At 42.5% G+C, this 25,511-nt stretch overlaps 1 protein-coding gene across 3 annotated transcripts; it reads left to right on the top strand.

Moving 5' to 3' along the window:
• LOC133621144 (B-cell receptor CD22-like) lies at positions 1-25,511 on the top strand. 3 transcript variants are annotated; one of them, XM_061983033.2, is made up of 17 exons: positions 23-101; positions 1,600-1,710; positions 2,263-2,325; positions 2,405-2,643; positions 2,753-2,879; positions 2,956-3,255; positions 5,485-5,742; positions 6,059-6,322; positions 11,031-11,297; positions 11,371-11,730; positions 11,807-11,897; positions 14,085-14,169; positions 14,242-14,348; positions 17,973-18,057; positions 18,130-18,236; positions 24,477-24,561; positions 24,634-25,511. In XM_061983033.2, the coding sequence occupies exons 2-17, from the start codon at positions 1,689-1,691 to the stop codon at positions 24,697-24,699; spliced, it is 2,526 nt and encodes an 841-aa protein (XP_061839017.1). In that variant the 5' UTR covers positions 23-101; positions 1,600-1,688; the 3' UTR covers positions 24,700-25,511. The 3 variants fall into 3 exon arrangements, with proteins under 3 accessions (XP_061839018.1, XP_061839017.1, XP_061839019.1); XM_061983034.2 differs by lacking the exon at positions 1,600-1,710 and having other exon boundaries at positions 1-101; XM_061983035.2 differs by lacking the exon at positions 23-101 and having other exon boundaries at positions 1,640-1,660.

Raw genomic sequence — 25,511 nt, 5'->3', positions numbered from 1 at the left:
ATTTAAGGGGTTACTGTACACACGCAGTACAGTAAACACACGGACAGGAGGGAGAAGAGAAGTTTGCTACATAATTCGAGACTACTGTACATACTGCAAAGGTGGGGGAACAAAAGCCATTTGGAATGCAAATTTTAGCTAAAAACTGTTAAGCATAATCTTATTATGTTATTATTGTTGATATTAAGATAATAGTTTACATGAGTTGTCTATTATTTCCTTCTATGTGAGATTATTCTGTATTTGTGCAGTTCCTTGATGTCTTTGAAAACAAGTGCTATGTTTCTTCCTGACTTTAATTTAACTTAATTTGTTACTGGTATATTAATTTTAACTTAACTCTACATTGACAGTTTGAACTCATTAAACATTATTTCTATTGAAACATTTATTTAACGTTATTTCTATGAAAACATTTATTTTGAACTTAATGAATGTACACTTTATATCTAATATATAGTTAGTTAGAGCTCATTTGACTTAATTTTTATTTAAATATTTATTTTGAATGAATGTGAATTTTACAGTTAAACAGAGATATTATTAGTTCGAGTTAGTTAGAGTAATTTAAATATTCATTTCATGTACATTTTACAGTTACAATTAAAGCTCATTCAACAAATTTTCAATTGTTAATTCATTTTAAATTAAAATGCATTTTACGGTTACAGTTTTGAGCTAATTTATTTAAGAAGATTGTTTTTGTTTTATTTTTTTCTTATCTTAAAAATTTTTTTGTTTTCTATTTAGTCACTTGTACATCATCTTTACCATCTTATAGAGGATTTTTCTTTTGTTGGAAAGTATTGAGGTTTCTATAAGGAATCAGGCAGATGTATTCTTATTATTATTTGCCATGACAGACAACAAGGGCTGTAACTGTACAGTTCTAGGGTTAGGAGCACATGGTAGTTAATTTTCCGTACAGTAAGAGAACCAAATGCCAAAACATTGAAGCAGCTTTATTTATTTTTTAAAAGAAACAAAAATACAGATAATTGCCCAGTAAATATGATTCTAAAACACAGAAAAACTGGTGCATGTGAAGATCACATTAAAATATATAAAATAATCGTACTGTAATATAACCTATACAGAAAATGTCAATAATGCATCTCATGAATAGTGGATTATTTACATTTTTAGACAATAAAAACAAGGGTAACACTTTAGTATGGGGAACACATATTAACCATTAATTAGTTGCTTATTAACATGCAAATTAGTAACATATTGGCTCTTAATGAGTCATTATTAAGTACTTATTAATGCCTTATTGGCCTTATTATACAACAAGTAAAAAAAAAAAGTTAAAAGTTAAAAAAAAGTTAAAAGTACCAATGATAATGATACCAATGATTTTTTTTTGTTTTTTTTTTTGTTAATTTTTTTCCATGTATATATTCATTTCACCCTATATTCATTGCACTTCTATATTTTTCATATTTTTATATATTTACACAGTTTTTCTAGCATGCACACATCGCACTGTATGGAATGGCCTCAATCTCGTTACCCTGCGTAATGACAATAAAGCTGATTCTGATTCTGATTCTGATAGTTTTTGTCCTCTGCATTTTGACCCATCCCCTTGTTCAGCCCCTGGGAGGTGAGCGGAGCAGTGAGCAGCAGCGGTGGCCGCGCCCGGGAATCATTTTTGGTGATTTAACCCCCAATTCCAACCCTTGATGCTAAGTGCCAAGCAGGGAGGTAATGGCTCCCATTATTATAGTCTTTGGTATGACTCAGGGCAGACACACTAACCACTGAGAAGCTAATTAAACTAAAAGTATTCCCTCAATAACCTCAGAATTATTGCTTATTAGTAACCCTAACCCTTATATGTAAAATAAGTCTTTGTTACTTCAATAAGCAACTAATTAATGGTGAATATGTTCCCCATACTAAAGTGTTACCAAAACAAGATGTTCAGTATATTTATATTTTCTCCAAATAGATATGTTTATAAGTAGAAACGAATAATGTTATTTCTCAGATTTTTTTTTTTTCAAATCCCAAAATGTGTCTGATGACGTTCTTCTGGTTTCTCTGGTTAAGTAACATTGTGAAATTATTTTGATGAAATGAAAATAGGTTGTAAAGGCAGGGTTTTCTTTTGAAAGCAAACAAAAAACTGTATTTTGTTTGTCACTTCTTGTCTCCCTCACTTTAATGTTTACAAGTAGGGAACTTGTACTGAACTGAAGCCAAAATATATGTATATACATATTGCATTATTTGTGATTTTTTTTTTTTAACTAGGGGAGAAAAACAAAATGCTTGACGTTGTTGCGTCGATCTTCCTGCTTTGCTGCCTTTTTGAAGGTTTGTCATTATATTTCATATCTTTTTGTATTGCACACATTGTCCTCAATTTGTTTTTATTATGTTTTCTACTCATCAGGCAGTCAGTGCAATGTATGGAAGTTGATCGTGCCATCCCACGTGGAGACACTGAGCGGCACCTGTGTGAGAATCCCCTGCAAGTTCACCGCGCCTGATAATTGGGTAGCTTACATAGACGACTCCTGCAGAGTAAAATGGCGCACTTACAAATGGTATAAAGGGTACACGGAGGTGTTTGATTCCCGTGCTAAAACCTACTCCAACCGCAGGCCAGGAACGTTTATTGGGAACTTGAAGGTACGTCGAAGAAACGCTCCTGAACATTCCAGTCTAACTTGTTGAAATTGAGAACTCCAAGTAATAACTCGTATGCAAATATTGATCATTGAATGTGTTTGACTGCCAGAATCTGGACTGCACCACCATCTGGTTCGATATTCCATCAGTCCTGCCTGACAATGTGTTTTACTTCCTGCTGGAATGTAAAAGGTTCCAGCAGAAATTTGACCAAAGTTTGACTTTGGACGTCCGAGGTGGTCTTTGTTTCTTATCCTTCTTTGGTGCCCCGCTGCTGTCATAACACACCTCACCATGTTCTTCCTCCAATAGCGGCTCCCCGCGGGCCCACCCTCAAAGCCAACAGTGTGTACCTAAAGGAAGGCGACGCGCTGACATTGGCGTGCGAAGCCATAACTTATTGTCCCACGCACCCTCCCGAACTGACGTGGCAGCCATCTCTGAGCGACAGTGACATTAAAGTGACGCTGAAGGATACGACCAGGATTTCTGTGATGAAGGCGAACGCCTCTTCCCGCCACAATGCTGTGAAGGTCACCTGCAAGACAAACTACGGACGAAAAAACAAGGCCAACGACGGAAGCGAATATAGTTTGACCCTTCATGTTGATTGTGAGTATAATGCTGTAACGATGGAATATTGATTGGTTCTTCCTGGTTTGGGTGTCACTCGGTGTTAAAGACTTGGAGCATTTAGTCTCTAAGAGAGATCTATTTGAAAAGCTCAGGGACCAGAACTCTGGAAGTTTGAAGGATCTGTACAGGATCTTAGATGTTCTCAGTATTGTGTTTTTCAGGATGGAAATGTAAGATGTTGTTTCTGGTTGTTTCCTCCCGTCACTACCGGCACTACTTACTGCTGCCTTCCACACATTTTCTCTAGCCTTCCTTCATTCAGTTGGTTTCCTGGCGACTCTTTCAGTCGAGGACGTGAAGATATCCACCTCTTCGGAATTATGACAACAGGGATATCTGCTGATTGGAGTAAGCCTTGCTCTGGTATGTCGACAAATTGGAAGTTGCTGGCAGTCTTCAAAGTACCCCAAAAAGCTGCCAGAAATGATTGTAGGATGCGGGAAGAACTGCGGACACTCTTGTGATTTGGATAACATCGGACTGTCTGCCCCGCAGGATGAATTTTGGAGGACCAGTCATAGACATTTTAGAGTGAAAAGCTAATTTTATTTTCAGTCGCATACAAAACATTCTAGCTTGGATTGTTTCCCTGGCTTCGAGACTCTCCCGAAGGACAGTGCGACGAAGACACAACAAACTCCCTTCTTGTCTCTCATGGACACACACCTGTTGTTGGTGACTTTGGACTGACTGGCAAGAACACCAAGGTCGAGGAACAGAGACACGCGGCAGGCTTACACACACACGTGCATCCACAAAAAATATACGCCACACACACACATACCCCACCCTCCCATCCAAATATACGCCACACACACACATACCCCACCCTCCCATCCAACGCCCTTGACCGGAATCCCTTAGGGGTGATGGACGGCTGGGCAGAGCCTGAAGAGCTGCAGCCTACCACCGTGGCCCCCACTCTCACCCCTCTGTTGCTAGATATCTCGAGATGTATGTTGTAATATGCATTTGTGCTTTGCTATAGAGGTTTTTTCCCACTCCAGACTGGGCCCCCTTAGGAGCCCAGTCTAGATTGTATTTTTTTTACTCGCCCTTCCCCAGCGTTGAACTTTTTCCCATCTTTTCCGGGGCGCCTTGTGGCGACCCATCAGCGTTTCTGTTCTGTAACCCTGTACACTGTTTTGTTTGTCTAATCTTGAACGGGTTTGAGCGGAAAACAAAGTTTTGTTGTACTTGTGCAATGACAATTAAGACCTACCTATGGTATGCATGGTATGCTCTTTATTGTCATTGCACAAGTACAACAACATTTAATTTCTCACCACAAGCCTGTTAAAGTAGACACTGGGGGGGGATGAGCTGTGTATCTTTCTCACTCCAGTCTGGAGTGAGAAAAAAAACTCCCAACGCAAAAGCAAACGTACATATTATGACATACAACTCCAGACTTGCAACAAGGGGTGAGGGGACGGTCATCTGGCCCGAAGCTGCCAGCCACTAGGAGCCCTGCGCGTGGGATCGGCTGTGGGGTATGTGTGTGTGTGGCGTGTATTTTTCGTGGATGCATATGTGTGTGTAAGCCTGGAACGTGTCTGTTTCGCGGCCTTAGTGCAAACGTGATAACAGCCAGTCAGTCCAACAAAATAGTCAACAAGGTGTGTGTCCATGAAAGACAGGGAAGGAGTTCGTTGCGTCTTCAGAGCACTGTCAATTCAGATTGTTTGTGTTTGGGTGAGTGAAAATGTATTCAAACTTTTCACTCTATTGTCTAGTTCTGGTCCTCAAATTCATCAGAGCAGCTAGCGTCTCCAAGATGTTTTCACATTTGCAATTTAGTCCAAGTCTTGAGAACCGTCTGACGGATCGAAGGTCACGGACATTCAATGTCGGTTTCGGTTTTCTCCAGATTCTCTGTACCTTTTGATGATATTACGGAGCGTAAATGGTGAAATCCCTAAATGCCTTGCGATAACTCGTTGAGAAATGTTGTTCTTAAACTGTTCAACAATTTGCTAACGTGTTTGTTCACAAAGTGGTGACCGTCGCCCCAAACCTTGTTTGTGAATGACTGAGCATTTCATGGAAGCTGCTTTTATACCCAATCATGGCACCCACTTGTTCCCAATTAGCATGTTCATCAATTTCTGCCGAGGAGAAGACGCTTGAAATGTTGCATTAAAAATTCAACATCTACACCAACCAGTGTCAAATGTCTTTAAAAGAACTGTGTTGTTCTCTTAGACGCTCCAAAGAACACCTCAGTCGGCTACGTAAGTCCAGTGACGGAGGGGACTTCCATCACGATGACCTGCATTACCAACGCCAACCCAGTTGTGGACAGCTACACCTGGTACCAAGTGGACGGAGATCAGGTGACACCAGTGGGATCCAGTACAAAAATGTCCATCACGGTCACAGAGGCCACAAACACCTTTTACTGCAGAGTCCACAACAGATATGGATACCAGAACTCATCCATCACAGTGATTGACGTGCAATGTAAGTCCATGTCATACGCAACACTAAGCACTACTTACAGTATTAGGACCAACTTGTACGAAATATAAAGAATTAGGAAAGACATTGATGCTTTTATGAAGATATGAAAATGCCTTTCAGAAAAGTGCATTGGGATTTTTTTCTGACATTCCAGTTTGCACCCTGTAAAGAGTTCCATGTTCTGACCATAAAAACGGGTGTGAGAGATTTTAGAAGTGCCATTTTTTTCCCCCACAGTTGTCCAAGTAGAATATTTCTGACTTCCCAGCAGTTGGATGCAAAATAACCAATTCACCACTTGTTATTCTTCTAACAGTTCCTCCCAAGGAAACAACAGTAATCTTGGAACCCGCTGGTCCGATAGTGGAGGGCGACACCGTGGTCCTGTTGTGTCAAAACCGGGCCCAACCTCCTGTGTCCAACTATGTCTGGTTCAAAGACGACGGCAAAGAAGACAACGAGACGGGAGCAGACTTGCATTTGGAACGTGTAGAGACAAAACACAGCGGCGGCTATCGATGTCAAGCCACAAACAAGCTGGGAGAGGAAACATCAGCCACTGTTCAGCTGGACGTTGAATGTAAGTGAAAAGTGACATCACACATTATTTTCAAACCAGCTAAAAGTGACTACATACGAAAATAGAGGGATTTTCAATAGATCAAATAAAATGACAAATCTAATAGAACATAGAGTAAGTAGCCGAAAAGTGCCTTAGCAAGCTGTCCACAGCTATGGCTTTGAGACTGCCAATCAAAGACTCAGCTTTGAAGAGGTACACAAGAGAAGTAGAGGCCAGGAAAATAAACATGATGTTCTCAACAACTCATAAACTCACTAGAAGAAAGAGGCATCACACAACACCAACGCCCATTGGCTGGCAGACTTACAGGCAGAGCACAGCAACCTCCAAGAGTAAGACCCGTGTGTCTCTACCAACAGGTAAAGTATAACGGCGTTACTAAAGGCGTTAATTTTCAGCCCAACTCCTGAAAAACAACCCCGCATCATAATTCCTCCTCCACCAAATTTCACACTCGGCACAATGCAGTCCAAAATGTACCGTTCTCCTGGCAACCTCCAAACCCAGACTCGTCCATTAGATTGCCAGATGGAAAAGCGTGATTCATCACTCCAGAGAACGGTCAGATGCACAAATGTGCACTGCCTGGATTGACAAGAAAGCCTAGGACTCACTGGAGTGTCTAGAACTGTTTAACATTACCAGGATGGTAAGAGAATTAAAACTAAATACTTTTTTAAGGTGAGATGACCAACACTGGCAGATATCCAAGCAGCACCAGAGCCGTGACCATGAATCAAGCGAACTAGCTTCACAAGCTAACTCCACTCCATGAATGACTGGCAGTATAAATTAACTAGTTGCTAACATTAGAGACACACCCAGAGTAGCTAACTCAAAAGTTGGGACAGTCCTCATCATGAAAGACCCCGATAAGGAAACAGTACCATCAAAATACCAACCTTTTGTATCACCTGCCTCAGCACCACATGGAAACTCCTATCGGGCATAATAGTAGCCAAAGTGAGTAGGCATATGGATCAATACATGATCGGTGCACAGAAGAGCATTGGCAATAACACCAGGGGGTCCAAGCACGACAGTTCAAATGGTCAGGCACACCAATGTGCACCGCCTGGATTGACTACAAGAAAGCCTAGGACTCAATGCCACACATCCGGATACTGGAGTGTCTGGAACTGTTTAACATTACCAGGATGGTAAGAGAATTATAACTAAATACTTTTTTAAGATGAGATGACCAACACTGGCAGATATCCAAGCAGCACCAGAGCCGTGACCATGAATCAAGCGTACTAGCTTCACAAGCTAACTCCACTCCATGAACGACTGGCAGTATAAATTAACTAGTGCTAACATTAGAGACACACCCAGAGTAGCTAACTCAAAAGTTGGGACAGTCCTCATCATGAAAGACCCCGATAAGGGAACAGTACCTGTACCTTAAAAATATCACTTTCATAATCTTGTGGAATACAATCGAACATGCTCGTGTCTGCAGTGGTCGCTTTGTAAAATGTTTGTTTGAACATTTGATTTGTTTGAGAAACTTTCTGTGGTGCAATCGGGTTTATTCATTACTAAATAAGTAGTGTTTTGAGAGCAGAACTGAATGTAAGAAAAGGACAAGAGATGGCATTAGTTTGTGATCTTTTGTGGTTGCTATGCCTAAATATAACTAGAAGACCTGCTTGTGCAAATAAGCTAACGTCACGTTAAGTCCGAGTAACAAATATTGTGTTTGTTGCTCCAATCCACCGTATTTTCATTGTCCATTTTCATAACATAAAGTTGTTAGTTGTGCTCGACATGGATGACCACATTATAACGTCTTTGGTGTTATTTGTTAGCAAGAATAAAATATTCTTAATAGTATTAATAAACTACAAAGTACTATATCTTGATATCGCTAGCTAACATTGCTTTTTCTCACTGGCCCTCATCGAGGGCGGACGCTCCCCTTTCCTCTGCCTTACCCCTCCTGCTTGCTTCTTTGTCTTGTCTTAACTTTCTTGTTGCCTCTTTTTGCACTGCTCTCCAAATCTTTCCTGAAGGACAGTGCAGCAAAGACACAACAAACTCCCGTCACCCCCTATCCAACGACCTTGACGCGTATTGCAAGTCTCGAGTTGTATGTTGTAATATGTACTGTGTATGTGCTTTGCTTTGGAGTTTTTTTTCCCACTCCAGACTGGGCCCCCTTAGGAGCCCAGTCTAAATTGTATTTTTTTTTACTCATCCTCACCCAGCGTTGACCTTTTTCCCATATTTTACGAAGCGCCTTGTGGCGACCCATCAGTGTTCCTGTTCTGTAACTCTGTTTGTCTAATCTTGAATAAGTTTGTGCTTTAAACAAAGTTTCGTTGTCCTTGCGCAATGACAATAAAGACCTACACACCTACCAACAGGGACATCTATAGCTAAATGAGACAAAATATGAACTTCACAGTATAAAAACAACTGCAGACATGAATTGTAGATAAGACTAATATTTGTAGCAGTAAAGCAAATAGAACTAGATGTTTCAATCCCTTTGGTAAGTAGGAACAATCTTGACGGTAGCAGTCGGTGTGGAGTGGTGAAAGGGAGGGTAAGTATGTCATTGGGGTCTTCGGGTGGGCACCCTGCTTCATCGACGTTTCGTTGATTGAAGCCCACGACGTCTCCAGAGGGCTCAACAGTGTACCTAGTGTCCCAGGTACACCCCCCTCCAAGCCATACCCTCCATATCCTGTCGGACTCTGCATGGCAGGGTCGTCCTTTTCCCTGAGTCAGGCCTAAGCCTGACCGCATACCATTGTCTCTTATTTTACTGCCCAGTTGGGGTCCTTGCGCTTTATCCAGAGCCAGTTGCTGGCTTTTTCGGCAGCACTTGACATGGACTTGATAGCCTGTTGGAGGGAGCATCCCTTCACCCCCATTTTTCTCAACAGACTAATGGTAGATGTGGCAATAAATCCCCTGCATCCCACCTCTACTGGGAAAATGCTGGTCTTCAACTGCAATCAACTGCAAACAAACTTATCAGCACGCCACTCGGTATGTCAATCAAATACGTTACTTAGCGATGCACGAATACATCCAATTTTGTCTTACAGATTAATGTTTAATTAGTGGACCCCTCTGATGTAAAGACCAAGCTTCTCTAAATATGTGTCAAATGAAGTGAGGTCGTAGCGAGCATTAACGTCTTGGTGATGATTTTTTAAGCCTTTTAGAGTGTAAAAATCCACTCCATCCCATTTTTAATATTTTTTTCATGATCGCTTTTATATTTGCCTCTAAACCTTTCAAAATCTGCACGGTTTCAGGTAAATAAACAGTAGCCTAATGGGTCGGACGTGCCTCCAGGTCACGTGATTGCAACCCAGCTATAATGAAATTTAAAAACTAAATAATACAGAACGGGATAAGCGGTAGAAAATGGATGCATAACAAAAAAGTTTCTGGCCCGCTTATTACCAAACGTTCAGAATTGCTATTTCCCATGACTTCATGTTTCACAATAGATGTGCGATGTGTTCGCAAAAGATTGTACAATATTTACTTATACTTATGAACTGCACTATACAATATAACCATCCATCCATCCATCTTCTTCCGCTTATCCGAGGTCGGGTCGCGGGGGCAGCAGCCTAAGCAGGGAAGCCCAGACTTCCCTCTCCCCAGCCACTTCGTCCAGCTCCTCCCGGGGGATCCCGAGGCGTTCCCAGGCCAGCCAGGAGACATAGTCTTCCCAACGTGTCCTGGGTCTTCCTCGTGGTCTCCTACCGGTCGGACATGCCCTAAACACCTCCTTAGGGAGGCGCTCGGGTGGCATCCTGACCAGATGCCCGAACCACCTCATCTGGCTCCTCTCGATGTGGAGGAGCAGCGGCTTTACTTTGAGCTCCCCCCGGATGACAGAGCTTCTCACCCTATCTCTAAGGGAGAGCCCCGCCACCCGGCGGAGGAAACTCATTTCGGCCGCTTGTACCCGTGATCTTGTCTTTTCGGTCATAACCCATGACCTCACCTATGGCTCATGACCATAGGTGAGGATGGGAACGTAGATCGACCGGTAAATTGAGAGCTTTGCCTTCCGGCTCAGCTCCTTCTTCACCACAACGGATCGATACAGCGTCCGCATTACTGAAGACGCCGCACCGATCCGCCTGTCGATCTCACGATCCACTCTTCCCTCACTCGTGAACAAGACTCCGAGGTACTTGAACTCCTCCACTTGGGGCAAGATCTCCTCCCCAACCCGGAGATGGCACTCCACCCTTTTCCGGGCGAGAACCATGGACTCGGACTTGGAGGTGCTGATTCTCATCCCAGTCGCTTCACACTCAGCTGCGAACCGATCCAGTGAGAGCTGAAGATCCTGGCCAGATGAAGCCATCAGGACCAAATCATCTGCAAAAAGCAGAGACCTAATCCTGCAGCCACCAAACCGGATCCCCTCAACGCCTTGACTGCGCCTAGAAATTCTGTCCATAAAAGTTATGAACAGAATCGGTGACAAAGGGCAGCCTTGGCGGAGTCCAACCCTCACCGGAAACGTGTCCGACTTACTGCCGGCAATGTGAACCAAGCTCTGACACTGATCATATACAATATAACAATTAAGATATTAAATTTATACAAACATGTAGTTTACAATTGAGGGTTGAATTATTTACCAATATCAACCCCCAATTACGCAGATGAAAAAGTATTTTGTAAGGTGTTCACTGAGCTCTAACAGGTACCTTTCTTTCAGATCCTCCTAGAAACACTTCGGTGGCGGTGTATCCGTCCGGCCCGGTCACAGACGGCAGCGCTGTGACTTTAAGGTGCACGAGCGTGGCCAATCCAGCAGTGGCCAACTTCACGTGGTACAGAGTGGCTGCGGGGGAGCGTGAGGTGATGGGCCAGGGAGAGGTGATCTCCTTCAACGTGAGCAAACGTTCACAGGAAGACTTCTACTGTCAAACTGTCAACGTTCACGGCCTTGACGTCTCTGAGCCTCTCAACATCAATGTCACATGTGAGCCTATCTTTATACACGTTTCATGTCGTTTGTAATGTTCTCGCACGTTCAAACCACTGCCGCTCCTCAGTCCGGCCAGAGATCCTGGCCTCGTCCCACTGCGAAGACGTCTCATCCCAGACACGATGCTCCTGTGACAGCCGGGCCAACCCGCCCCCTTTGCTGCGTTGGGAGTTATCCGGGGTGCCTGTCAATCAATCTGCCATCACGGATGTGACGACCCCTTTGCTGCGTTGGGAGTTATCCGGGGTGCCTGTCAATCAATCTGCCATCACGAATGTGACCCTCGGGGGCGTGACAAGGACCAGCGTTGTCACCCTCAAGCTTCCGGACCAAGACCGAGATGCCTTGTCGCTGGTCTGTTTCAGCGTCAACCCTCTAGGCTTGGACAGTTTGGCCTTCAACATGTCCTCCCCTCGCATGGAAAACGGTCTTTGCTGCTCTTGTATTTCTTACATAATGATCCTTTTCAACCTTTTCTCATGCACGTCTTTTCGACTTTTCAGCTCGGTACAGTCTGTGGGTTCTGGTCGGTTCCCCCGTGGGAGTGTTAGCCATGCTGTTCTTGAGTCTGCTGCTGATTTTGCACATTTGCAGGTAAGACACATCGTATCTCCGGTAGGCAGAGGACAGCGTTGCTGTCTGCCTTCCAATGTTGCTTTGCTCGTGACAAACGCGCGCATAGACAGTTGGTTCTTTCCACAATCAGGAGTCTTTGGTGGTCGCGTGTGGAAGAACCATACACAACAACAAAAGCCTGGTCACAAACTGCTGTGGGATAACGGTCGTGATATGCGGTGTTGAGAAGAAACCAAACAGAGCCTGGTCTCACACTGCTGTGGCATGGCATTTTATGCTCCTTGACCGATATGGAATCGTACTGACAGAACTCTCCAATCAGTGTGTGAATGTGTGTGTGAATGGGTAAATGTGGAAGTAGTGTCAAAGCGCTTTGAGTACCTTGAAGGTAGAAAAGCGCTATACAAGTACAACCCAACCCAACCCAACCCAACAATACTGGCCCGCCTCTTTGGTCTTGGTTGTAACTTACCATACCCATGTACTAAGGCAGAGAGAGCCATGAAAGCCAAATATTTGAAAGTGTATTTCCGTGAGAGCCATATAATGTTTTAACACTGAATACAACTAAATGCGTGCATTTTTAAGTAAGACCAACATTTTTAGATTGTAATAAGTCTCTTATTCTTTTTAAAAACATTGTTATTCTGAAACTAACCAATAATAAATAAAATACTTCTTACTATTAATGCGACTTCTTAAACAGGTGCGGTAGAAAACGGATGGGATAGGTTAAATTGCATGAGAATGTTTTATATTTTGAACGTTATTTTTAACACCGTGATTACCAGCGGAATTAATCATTACTTATCGTGTTAAGCAATGTCAGCTAAGATTTATCTGAGAGCCAGATGCAGTCATCAAAAGAGCCACATCTGGCTCGAGAGCCATAGGTTCCCTACCCCTGCACTTAGGGCTTGATCTACTAAGGTCTAAATTACATACTAAACAGCGTTTGCAAACTATAAATTGCATAGGTTGCAAGTGGGCGTGTTCAGTGTGATTTACTAAGACTGCTTGTACAACTGAAAAGTGGTGCAGATCGCCTTTTTTAAATGCGTTTTTTGCGTGTACTACTGGCATTATGTGCCGTCCACATTGATGTTATTGTGCTCTCCAAACTGTGCGATGTAGTTGGACTAAAGCAGCACACATCTATAATCTGTAACACTTTTCTGCAAAATAGTGTCGCAATCTACAGACAACAAAGTGTTCTGGAGGCGGGACCATCATACCACCTCAGCACATTCTGTCACACCGCGGTGAGGGAAGTCCTGTTTTGGGGTTGTCTGGCGAACTTCCTGTTTTGTGGGGAAGGTCTAACCCTCCTCTCGTTTCAGGCCACTTGCCCTTCCTCCTGTGTGTGGTGGTAGCGGTGGGTGTATTTTGTAGCGTCCCGGAAGAGTTAGTGCTGCAAAGGGTTCTGGGTATTTGTACTGTTGTGTTTATGTTGTGTTACGGTGCGGATGTTCTCCCGAAATGCGTTTGTCATTCTTGTTTGGTGTGGATTCACAGTGTGACGCATATTTCTAACTGTGTTAATTCGGCCACCCTCAGTGTAACCTGTATCGCTCTTGATCAAGTATGCATTGCATTCCGTGTGTGTGCGTACAGAAGCAGCACATATCTTGTGACTGGGCCGGCACGTTGTTAGAATGGATGAAAAGCGGACGTGTGACGACAGCTCGTAGAGGACGTTAAACGCAGTGCTTTTAAGGCACGCCCCCGAGACTGTGGTCCGGGTGGAATACGAGATATAAGGACTGATGAACAACTTCGTTCGATAATGAAGGTTGCCTCAGCTTAAAGCCTGAGCCCCGACATTAATGAACTAGCATCCAAGAAAAGATGCCAGGTATCTGGCTTGGGCACATCAGATTAGATCAGTGTGTTGCAAACTGAGCAGTTTAAAAAATAAAAGAGGCATTCAATTTTTATTTAAATTGGATTTGATATGCCATTGATATTTTTTAATTGTTATTTGAAACTCGATTTTGCATGTCACTATAAAGTTAGATAATCCTTGCTTGTTCAATATTTAATGCAAAACTTGTTTGGGTCCCTATTAAAAGGTTAATTTTTTCAACCTTGGCCCGCGGTTTTGTTCAGTTTTAAATTTTGGCCCACTCTGCATTTGAGTTTGACACCCCTGGTCTAAAACATCTAAAAATGATTTGTATTTTTTCATGTTTGTGTCAATAACAGGAAAACCAAAGGCAGGTATGTAACAAATCCGGGACAAGAAGATGACGACACCGCACCCATCATTGCGACAAATGAGGAGAAAGAGGTGAGTTGATGTCCTGCAGCTTATTTGAAAGTTCATTGTCTATTCCTTCACTTTTAAACCCTTTTTCTGCAGCGCGACTCGGGCTACGTTAACGTCGTTTTCAACAAGCAGGCGGATATCGAAGAGGACCAGGTTGACTTCGCCGACGTCAACGTGGTCAAGTTTGAGGCGAAGAATCAGTAAGTTGAGATCTAAGACCTCTACTTTCATGATGTCTGACTCAAATGTTTGTGAAAAAAAAAAGATCCTTTTGAATGACTGGCATTTCCTAATTGGCAAATGAGACAATAAGATCAAAGTTTGTGAAATCTGCCTAGCAACAAGTGAAGTGAATTAAATTTATATAGCGCTTTTTCTCAAGTGACTCAAAGCGCTTTACATTGTGAAACCCAATATCTAAGTTACATTTAAACCAGTGTGGGTGGCACTGGGAGCAGGTGGGTAAAGTGTCTTGCCCAAGGACACAACGGCAGTGACTAGGATGGCGGAAGCAGGGATCGAACCTGCAACCCTCAAGTTGCTGGCACGGCCGCTCTACCAACCGAGCTATACCGCCCAAATGGCCAATCAAAGGTGTGGCGGCCATTAAAAATAGTTCTAATGTACTTTTGCTCATTTTTACAGACAAGTAGACGCTTTGTGATGTATTTAGAATTGCAAAGTATATTTAATTAAATGCATCATAAGCGGAAGAAGATGGATGGATGGATGGCATCACTTTTGGAAGACTAATTCCAGCATCATCACTTGTGCTAGAAAACAATCTTTGAAAATGTGTTATGCTTGTCTTATTTTTAATATTTAGATAACATTTCAAAAATACCTTTATAAACAGGTGGACATAGTGAGTTTATTCAAAAGATGAATAAAGTGAAAGATTTATTTATTGATCGTAGTTTATTACATTTATTCCAATTTTTTATTAAAATGTGAGATTTAATTATTTATGGATTGTATTATATTTTATTTATAAGTTTTTGAAAAATAAGTTTGGATTGGTATTTTTTTTTAAGCGTTGTTGGTTTGCTGGGAAAACAACCTCTAATGCTGCAAATCAACAATCCTTACATAACAAAGGTGTAACGCTACATTCTTCTTTTTGACTTGATTGTTGTCACCATGCTGTTCAATACTGTTGAAAGGAATCCAAGGATGCAGAAAGGTGGTAAATAAAACCGTTTTTCTAATTGTCAAGTCGACGGCAGATCAACTGGTGTACTCACAAACACAAAACTATACAAGACGTGCAACCTACAAAAACTCTAAGCTGGATGGCAATAGAATGGCCAAGATAGCATAACGAAGACATCTGGTATGAAGGAGCCAAGGCGTGGTATCGAGTGAGGGCAAATTGGAAGCAGTTGTGCACGTCTCGCAACTCTGCCCACGAGGAAAACACAGGAACTCTGGGGGAAGGGAGAAAAAAAAATGCAGTAAGAATTCAAATAAAGAAGATAAATTACACAAAAATACAAACCACCAGGTGGCAGCAAACGGTGACAATTGAATTCAAAGTGTTACGTACGGAAGGAGTAGACGGCACAGACACAAGGGTGTAGTATTAAAGCAGTATGATTTGTTATATAAATTACAATATATATAATAATAAACCATAAATAATATAACCCAGCAATACTATTAATTAAACGAGGGGAAATGAAGTGTGACTAGATCCAAGGTGTGTGTGTGTGTGTGTGCGTGAGGCTGTGTGTGTGATTAGCTGTAGTGTGTTACCGTAATGTTGAACGAGAGGAGGGACAAGGAATGAAGGCCGTCCGTGGGCAGGCAGATAGTCAGGGGCTAAGCGGGGTGTAGAAGGTCTGTGTCCAAGCGGGAGGTCGAGAATCCAAAAGGGCAGTCCGAGAAGCAAGGGAACAAGAAATGACGAGACGCACAGCTCGCCAACCCGTCAGCTGTCTGGGGAAAAAACGGACCGCAAGCCGCCCTTTCAGGGACAAGCAGGGAAACCTTCTCACCAAAGAGTCCCAGCAATTAGAGCGCTATAAGGAACACTTTGAAGAGGTCCTGAATAGACTCCCCCCAGACACTACACCAGTCATTGAGGAAGCAGGAAAAAACCTAAACATCAACTGTGGTAGGATAACAAAGGAGGAAATAAAGTGAGCCCGTAAAAAACTGAAGCTGGGCAGGGCACCAGGGAAGGATAACATCCCACCTGATGTACTGAAAGCAGACATCAATGCCACCACTGATATCCTCCATGGGCTTCTAAATGACATCTGGGAAAAAGAGGAGATTCCCAATGATTGGAAGGAGGGTTTAATTGTCACAGTTCCGAAGAAAGGAAACCTCAGCGAATGTAAGAACTGGAGAGGCATCACGCTCTAAGTCCCCAGCAAAATCCTCTGCCGAATTATCCTGGACAGAATACAAGAACCAGTAGACAAGATTTTCAGGAAGGAACAAGCAGGTTTCCGGAAACACAACTCCTGTACAGATCACATTGCATCACTCAGAATAATTGTCGAACAGTGCATCGAACGGCAGTCATCGCTATTTGTAAACTTTGTCGACTTCAAAAAGGCTTTTGGCAGTCTAGACAGAAACATCCTATGGAAACTGCTCCAACATCATGGAATTCCATGGTCAACATCATCAATTGCATGTATGATGGATTTACAGGTCAAGTCATCTCAAATGGTAAGCTCTCGGACACCCTCCTTTATAAAAACAGGAGTACGGCAAGGCTGTCTACTGTCACCCCTCCTCTTCCTTATCGCCATCGACTGGACAATGAAAATGTCAGTGGATGGCCAGCGGACAGGATTACAGTGGAACCCTTTTGAACAACTAGAAGACCTTGATTTCGCTGTTGACCTGGCTCTGATCCCAGGAAGACACACACATCCAACGCAAGACCACCAGATTGCATGAACACAGTAAACAGATAGGCCTCAGGATAAACACTGGGAAGACCAAGGTCATGAGGCTCAACACCAAATCCTATCAACCTATCACAATCGAGGAGCACCCCCTGGAAGATGTGGTCGAGTTTGTCTACCTGGGAAGCAACATCAGCACAGATGGAGGAGCTGATAAAGATGTCGATCTGCGTATCAGCAAAGCAAGACATGCCTTTAGAACTCTCCGACCTCTATGGCTCTCTTCCTCTAGAAACACCAAAATCAGAATCTTTAATACAAATGTAAAATATATCCTTCTTTATGGCTGTGAAACCTGGAAAACCACCAAATCAGTCATTAATAAACTACAAGTATTTATTAACAACCGTCTCAGGTACATACTGAGGATTTGGTGGCCCAACAAGATATCAAATGTAGACCTGTGGAGAGGCATGAACCAAGAGCAAATTCAAAATGAAATCAAAAGCAGAAAGTGGGGATGGGTCGGCCATACACTTAGGAAGGATCCGAGAAACATAGCAAGACAAGCCCTGGACTATAATCCTCAAGGCAAGAGGAAGCCAGGGAGACCAAAATCCAACTGGAGGCTGTCCACTCTTGTTGAACTGACCAAGATGGGGACCTCCTGGCAAGAAGCAAAGACCATAGCGAGGTGGAGATCCATGGTAGATGCCCTATGCTCCCAAGGGGGCCAAGAGGATTAAACAAAATGCTTGCTTTGTTGGCATAGAATGGCTGCCTGAGTGCTTGCAACCGGACGTGACCTAGCATGCAACAACAGTATCGACTTATAGCATTGTTTGATTTTACATGAATTAAAAACCGATTGGTAACCATTCCCGATCGACAAACTTCACATTTGAGAGTATAAAAAGTCCCCAAAATGTTTGTATTGTTCACATGTTTGTGTTGATACAGGAAAACCAAAGGCAGGTATACAAAAAATCCGGGACAAGACGATGACGACGCCGTCTCCATCATTGCGACAAATGAGGAGAAAGAGGTGAGTTGATGTCCTGTAGCTTATTTTAAGGTTCATTGTCTATTCTTCTAATTTTAAACACTTTTTCTACAGAGCAACTCGGGCTATGTTAACATCGTTTTCAACAACCAGGCAGATGTCGAGGAGGACCAGCTTGACATCGCCGAAGTCAACGTGGTCAAGTTTGAGGCGAAAAATCAGTAAGTTGACATCTAAGACCTCCTTCATGACGTCTGACTGTAATGTTTGTGGAAAAAAAAATCATCCTTTTGAATGACTGGCATTTCCTAATTATTTAGAATTGCAAAGCATATTTAATTTAAGGCATCACTTTTGGAAGACAAATTCCAGCATCATCACTGGTGCTAGAAAACAATCTTTGAAAATGTATTATGCTTGTCCTGTTGGTAAAATGTTGATAACATTTCAAAAATACTGTCATGTCTGTGTAATCATGTTTTGTTTTAGTCATGTCATGTTTTGTTTTGTTTAGTTATTGGACTCTTTAGTTTCTGGCTTTTCACTCCCTTGTCTTGTTTCCATAGTTACCCATTAGTTTCACCTGTTCCACGTTTGGACTCATTGTGCACTCTTGTTTGTCACCATAGCAACCCATTAGTTTTCACCTGTCACGTCAAGCACCTGTTTCACGTTTTGAGTCACGCACCTGTTTTCGTTAATCATGTCTGTAGTATTTAAGTTCATTGTTTTCAGTTTGTCTTTCTGGTGACATCCCACAATTATGCTCCGCACATTTCTGACACTTGATTTCATGTCCATCGTTCATGCTGCTCCTTTTAGTCCATGCCAAAGTAAGTTTTTGTTCCATGTTTATAGTCTTTTTGGTTTCATAGTTTGTTCTCCGCCACTGTGCGCGCTTTTCGTTTGTACTTTTTTTTGATATATTAAATAAATCATGTACCGTATTTTCCGCACTATAAGGCGCACCGGATTATTAGCCGCACCTTCTATGAATTACATATTTCATAATTTTGTCCACCAATAAGCCGCCCCGGACTAAAAGCCGCGCCTACGCTGCGCTAAAGTGAATGTCAAAAAAACGCTGCGCTAAAGTGAATGTCAAAAAAACAGTCAGATAGTTCAGTCAAACTTTAATAATATATTGAAAACCAGCGTTCTAACAACTCTGTCCCAAAATGTACGCAAATGTGCAATCACAAACATAGTAAAATTCAAAATGGTGTAGAACAATAGCAACATAATGTTGCTTTAACGTTAATGTCACAACACACAAAATAAACATAGCACTCACCTTCTGAAGTTATTCTTCATTCGTAAATCCTTCGAATTCTTCGTCTTCGGTGTCCGAATTGAAAAGTTGGGCGAATACGGGATCCAAAATGGCCGGTTCCGTCTCGTAGAAGTCATCGGGAGTCAGTGTCGCTGTTGTTCTGTGAATCCTGCCTTCCGGAAAGCTCGGACCACAGTTGTGACCGAAATATCTGCCCAAGCATTTACGATCCACTGGCAAATGTTGGCGTATGTCGTCCGAGGCTGTCTGCCCGTCTTAGTGAAGGTGTGTTCGCCTTCGGAGCTGTGTGAAAAAAGCCACCCGGCCTCTTCGCGTAAACTTCCCTTAACCACTCGCTCATCTTTTCTTCATCCATCCATCCCTTCGAGTTAGCTTTTATGATGACGCCGGCTGGAAAGGTCTCTTTTGGCAAGGTCTTCCTTTTGAATATCACCATGAGTGGAAGTTAGCATGGCAAGCTAGAACCACAGTGAAGGATGACTTCATTCCCTGTGGTGCGAATATTCACCGTACGTGCTCCCGTTCCACAGTGCGGTTCACAGGAATATCAGTTGCTGTGAAATACGGTAGTAATCCGTGTGCGGATGGAGAGATTGCGTCTTTTTATGAACCGGATCGCTTATTAGGAGCCATTTTGTGGTCTTTACAGATGTAAACAGGAAATGAAACGTACGGTGATATCCGCGCGTTTTTTCTTCTTCTTCCGGGGGCGGGTGAAGCGCTTCCTTTTCTATGGGGGCGGGTGAAGCGCTTCCTGTTCTATGGGGGCGGGTGCTTTCCTTGGCGGTTGCTTGCGTAGAAGAAGAAGCGCTTCCTGTTCTACCGGGAAAAAAGATGGCGGCTGTTTACCGAAGTTGCGAGACCGAAACTTTATGAAAATGAATCGTAATAAAGCGCACCGGGTTATTAGGCGCACTGTCAGCTTTTGAGAAAAATTGTGGTTTTTAGGTGCGCCTTATAGTGCGGAAAATACGGTACTCACATTCCCGTCTCGCCCGAGCCAACTTTCCGTTGCATTCCGGAAAAGCAAACTCCCAGGACCAAGTCATGACAAATACTTTATAAACAGGTGAACATAGTAAGTTTATTCAAAAGATTAATGGAGTGGGAGATTTATTTATGGATCGTATTTTGTTTTATTTATTACATTTATTCAATCTTTATTGAAGCGTGAGATTAATATGGATTGTAATTGCACATTTTGGAAAAATGCTAAAATTTAAATTTTTGAAGCATTGTTGTCTGTTCTTGTTCCGAGTCTGTTTGGGAAACAACCTCTAATGCTGCAAATCAACAATCCTTACAATACAAAGTTGTAACGCTACATTCTTCTTTTTGACTTGATTGTATTCATATTCGGGCAGCATGGTGGCACAGGAGTTAGTGCATGTGCCTCACAATACGAAGGTCCTAAGTTCAATACCGGGCTCGGGATCTTTCTGTGTGGAGTTTGCATGTTGACTGCGTGGGTTTCCTCCGGGTACTCCGGCTTCCTCCCACCTCCAAAGACATGCACCTGGGGATAGGTTGATTGGCAACACTAAATTGGCCCTAGTTTGTGAATGTGAGTGTGAATGCTGTCTGTCTGTCTGTGTTAAGCCCTGTGATGAGGTGGCGACTTGTCCAGGGTGTACGCCGCCTTCCGCCCGAATGCAGCGATAAGCTCCAGCACCCCCGAAAGAGACAAGCGGTAGAAAATGGATGGATGTTTTCATATTCCTGTGTATTTCATTTATATTCATCTCCACTGTGGCTTAAGTCTTCTGTTTAGGAGCACATGCTGGTGAAATATGTAAGTTTCATCAGAAAATCATTCAAACCTTTTACCCAAAAGCTAAGCAAGTATGCATGAATCTGTCAACAATGTAAACGGATTCATGCATACAAGGGAGATAGTTGACCTGCAGCAACCACAGAGGCCTCACCCTCCTTTCCATCCCCGGCAAACTCTTCACCTGCATCCTACTCACCCGCGCTTTACCCACAACCAGAAGCGGACGCCGCCAACAACAAGCCAGATTCATGCACAACCGTTTCACCATCGATCACATCTCTGAGAGAAAAGGCCCGAGAGTCCACTCTGGCCCGAGTCGGTCCACTCTGTTTCCTGAGATCCAGGGTCAACGCAGCCGTCTACCAGCAAGTTTTAGAGCACTTCATGCTGCTGACCTGCTCTATGGAGATGGAGATTTCAAGTTCCAACAGGACTTGGCGCCTGCACACAGCGCAAAATCTACCCGTGCCTGGTTTACGGACCATGGTATTTCTGTTCTAAATTGGCCCGCCAACTCCCCTGACCTTAGCCCCATAGAAAATCTGTGGGGTATTGTGAAAAGGAAGATGCAGAATGCCAGACCCAAAAACGCAGAAGAGTTGAAGGCCACTATCAGAGCAACCTGGGCTCTCATAACACCTGAGCAGTGCCAGAAACTCATCGACTCCATGCCACGCCGCATTAACGCAGTAATTGAGGCAAAAGGAGCTCCAACCAAGTATTGAGTATTGGACATGCTCATATTTTTCATTTTCATACTTTTCAGTTGGCCAACATTTCTAAAAATCCCTTTTTTGTATTAGCCTTAAGTAATATTCTAATTTTGTGACACACGGAATTTTGGATTTTCATTTGTTGCCACTTCAAATCATCAAAATTAAATGAAATAAACATTTGAATGCATCAGTCTGTGTGCAATGAATAAATATAATGTACAAGTTACACCTTTTGAATGCAATTACTGAAATAAATCAAGTTTTTCAAAATATTCTAATTTACTGGCTTTTACCTGTATATATATATATATATGAAATACTTGACTTGGTGAAATCTAGCTGTAAATATACTCCTCCCCTCTTAACCACGCCCCCAACCACGCTCCCACTCCCCCACCCCATCTCCCGAAATCGGAGGTCTCAAGGTTGGCAAGTATGCCGAGTGGTTCCCCATAAACAGCAAGGTATGGCAGGGCTGTGTTGCGGCTCCTGAACTCTTTAATTGCGTCATCGACCGCTTGATGTCACGTGTCTGCTAACGGATCCCTGGGGTGCCACTTGGTAACTACACCCTCAAGGACCTAGAACATGCTGATGACACAACCCTGTTCAGTGAGACTGCTGACCAGCTCTACGAGTGTGTTCAACGAGAAAGTTAGGCCTGTACATAAGTTAGCCTAAGACAGAGCTTATGCATGTAGGTGTAGGACCTGATCCATCACCCCCTCTTTTTTGGTGGGACCCCTGTCCACTTTGTCTCCACTTTTGAATACCTGGGCTCGACAATGTCAAACAACGGTGACCTAAACTTGGGACTGACAGATGCCGTGCCTTGGCAGTCTCTGTCATGCAGTCCCTCTGGAGACCATTGTGGCAACACCGGCACATATCACAGGAGACTAAGCTTAAAGTCTACAATGCTTCTGTCATCGCCGTTCTCCTGTACGGCAACATGGTCGCTGAACACCACCCTGGCGGCCAGGCTTGGTGGTTTTGATACCAGGTCCCTCAGGAGAGTTGAAGGCATCACATAGGGCTAGCACTACACAAACCAGACTTTGAGAGACCAGGTCCAACAGCTCCCAGCATTCCGTCTCGCAGCAATGAGGCGGGTACGCTGGTATGGCCACATCATCCGCCTGCCCGTGGAACATCCAACTAGTTAGTACCATCCTAGCTTTCAATCCCCAGCAAGCTGGCTGAAGACGGCCCAGCGGTGCACCCCGCACCCGCTGGCTGGATGTAATAGCCCAGGACCTTAAAGCCTGTAACGTGAATCTGGCACAAGTCAGTCAGTCAAAGTTTAATTATTTAGCCCTTAATCACAAATGTTTCAAAGGGCTGCACAAGCCACAACGACATCCTCGGCTCAGATCCACATTCATATATATGTATATATACAAATACTGTGTATATGAATACATACAGTCGTGGTCAAAAGTTGACATACACTTGTAAAGAACATAATGTCTTGGCTGTCTTGAGTTTCCAATAATTTCTACAACTCTTGTTTTTTTGTGATTGGAGCACATACTTGTTGGTCACAAAAAACATTCATGAAGTTTGGTTCTTTTATGAATTTATTATGAGTTTACTGAAAATGTGACCAAATCTGCAGGGTCAAAAGTATACATACAGCAATGTTACAATTTGGTTACATGTCCCTTGGCAAGTTTCACTGCAATAAGGCGCTTTTGGTAGCCATCCACAAGCTTCTGGTTGAATTTTTGACCACTCCTCTTGACAAAATTGGTGCAGATCAGCTAAATTTGTTGGATTTCTGACATGGACTTGTTTCTTCAGCATTGTCCACATGTTTAGTAGTGAGGACTTTGGGAAGGCCATTCTAAAACCTTAATTCTAGCCTGATATAGCCATTCCTTTACCACATTTGACGTGTGTTTGGGGTCATTGTCCTGTTTGAACACCCAACTGCACCCAAGACCCAACCTCCGGGCTGATGATTTTAGGTTGTCCTGAAGAATTTGGGGGTAATCCTCCTTTTTCATTGTCTCATTTACGCTCCGTAAAGCACCATTTCCATTGGCAGCAAAACAGGCACAGAGCATAATACTACCACCACCATGCTTGACGGTAGGCCTGGTGTTCCTCACCTTTTCTCCTCCAAACATATTGCTGGGTATTGTGGCCAAACAGCTAAATTTTTGTTTCATCTGACATCACATGGACAAAGATAAGACCTTCTGGAGGAAAGTTCTGTTGTTTTGGTTGTGACCTACAGTACCCATGCATGTCTACACTAGAGCCTGATCTACTAAGATCCAAAACGCTAAACAGCGTGTGCAAACTATAAATTATAGTTTGCAACTAAGTGGGTGTGTTGCGTGTGATCTACTAAGACTGCAATTGAAAAGTGGTGCAGATCGCCTTATTTAAATGAGGTTTTTTCGTGTACTGCAGGCATTATGTGCCGTCCACATTGATGTTATTGTGCTCTACAAACTCTGTGCGATGTAGTTGAACTATAACAGCACACATCTATAATCTGTAACACTTTTCTGCAAAATAGAATCGCAATCTACAGACTAACTTATTTTAGCACATTCATGCATCTGGAATGATCCAAATGCAATATCAATTTAATACATGCTTTAGATTTGAGTCAATATAACAAGTCTAAAAATTATTTGTATTGTTCACATGTTTGTGTTAACAGGAAAACCAAAGGCAGGTATACAACAAATCCGGGACAAGACGATGACGACACCGTCCCCATCATTGCGACAAATGAGGAGAAAGAGGTGAGTTGATGTCCCGCGGCTTATTTTAAGGTTCTTTGTCTATTCCTTCACTTTTAAACACTTTTTCTACAGAGCAACTCGGGCTACGTTAACGTCGTTTTTAAACAACCAGGCGGATGTCGAGGAGGACCAGCTTGACTTCGCCGACGTCAAAGTGGTCAAGTTTGAGGCGAAGAATCAGTAAGTCTAAGATCTAAGACCTCTACTTTCATGATGTCTGAATTCTGCCTAGCAACAAGTGGCCAGTCAAAGGTGTGGTGAAGTAATGTACTTTTGCTCCTTTTTACAGACAAGTAGATGTTTTGTGATGTATTTAGAATTGCAAAGCATATTTAATTTAATGCATCACTTTTGGAAGACAAATTCCAGCATCATCACTGGTGCTAGAAATCAATCTTTGAAAATGTATTATGCTTGTCCTGTTTGTAAAATTTTAAACATTTAAAAAAATATAAACAGGTGGACATAGTGAGTTTATTCAAAAGATTAATAGAGTGGGCAATTTAATGGTTTGTTTTTTGTTTTATATATTACATTTATTCAATCTTTATTGAAGGGTGAGACTTGGTTATTTAGGGATTGTATCTTTTGTTTTATTTATTACAATTATTACATATTTATTAAAGTGTAAAATATAAGTATTTATGAATTGTATTCATCACATTTGAATTATATATTTTTGAAAAATAATGTTAGATTAATATTTTTGAAGCATTGTCGATCTGCTCTTGCTTGTAAAACAATATCTAATGCTGAAAATCAACAATCCTTACATAACAAAGTTGTAACGTCACATTCTTCTTTTTGACTTGACTGTTCATATTCCTCTTTATGTATTTCATTCATATTGATCTCTACTGTGGTTATAAAGTCTCCTGTGCTGGTGAAATATGTAAGTTTCATTTGAAAAAATCATTAAAACCTTTTACACAAAAGCTGAGCAGTTTTGT

This window comes from Nerophis lumbriciformis, linkage group LG21 (genome assembly GCF_033978685.3).
Source record: "Nerophis lumbriciformis linkage group LG21, RoL_Nlum_v2.1, whole genome shotgun sequence".
In the NCBI taxonomy this organism is placed as follows: Eukaryota; Metazoa; Chordata; class Actinopteri; order Syngnathiformes; family Syngnathidae; genus Nerophis; species Nerophis lumbriciformis.
This window is presented reverse-complemented; position numbering and strand designations above follow the sequence as displayed.

Excerpts from the sequence above, each read along its gene's own strand:
- LOC133621144 (XM_061983033.2), top strand. The coding sequence starts at position 1,689 with ATGCTAAGTGCCAAGCAGGGAG. Across the intron at positions 2,644-2,752 it reads CGTTTATTGGGAACTTGAAG|AATCTGGACTGCACCACCAT; the intron begins GTACGTCGAAGA and ends TTTGACTGCCAG. Across the intron at positions 3,256-5,484 it reads TTTGACCCTTCATGTTGATT|ACGCTCCAAAGAACACCTCA; the intron begins GTGAGTATAATG and ends TTGTTCTCTTAG.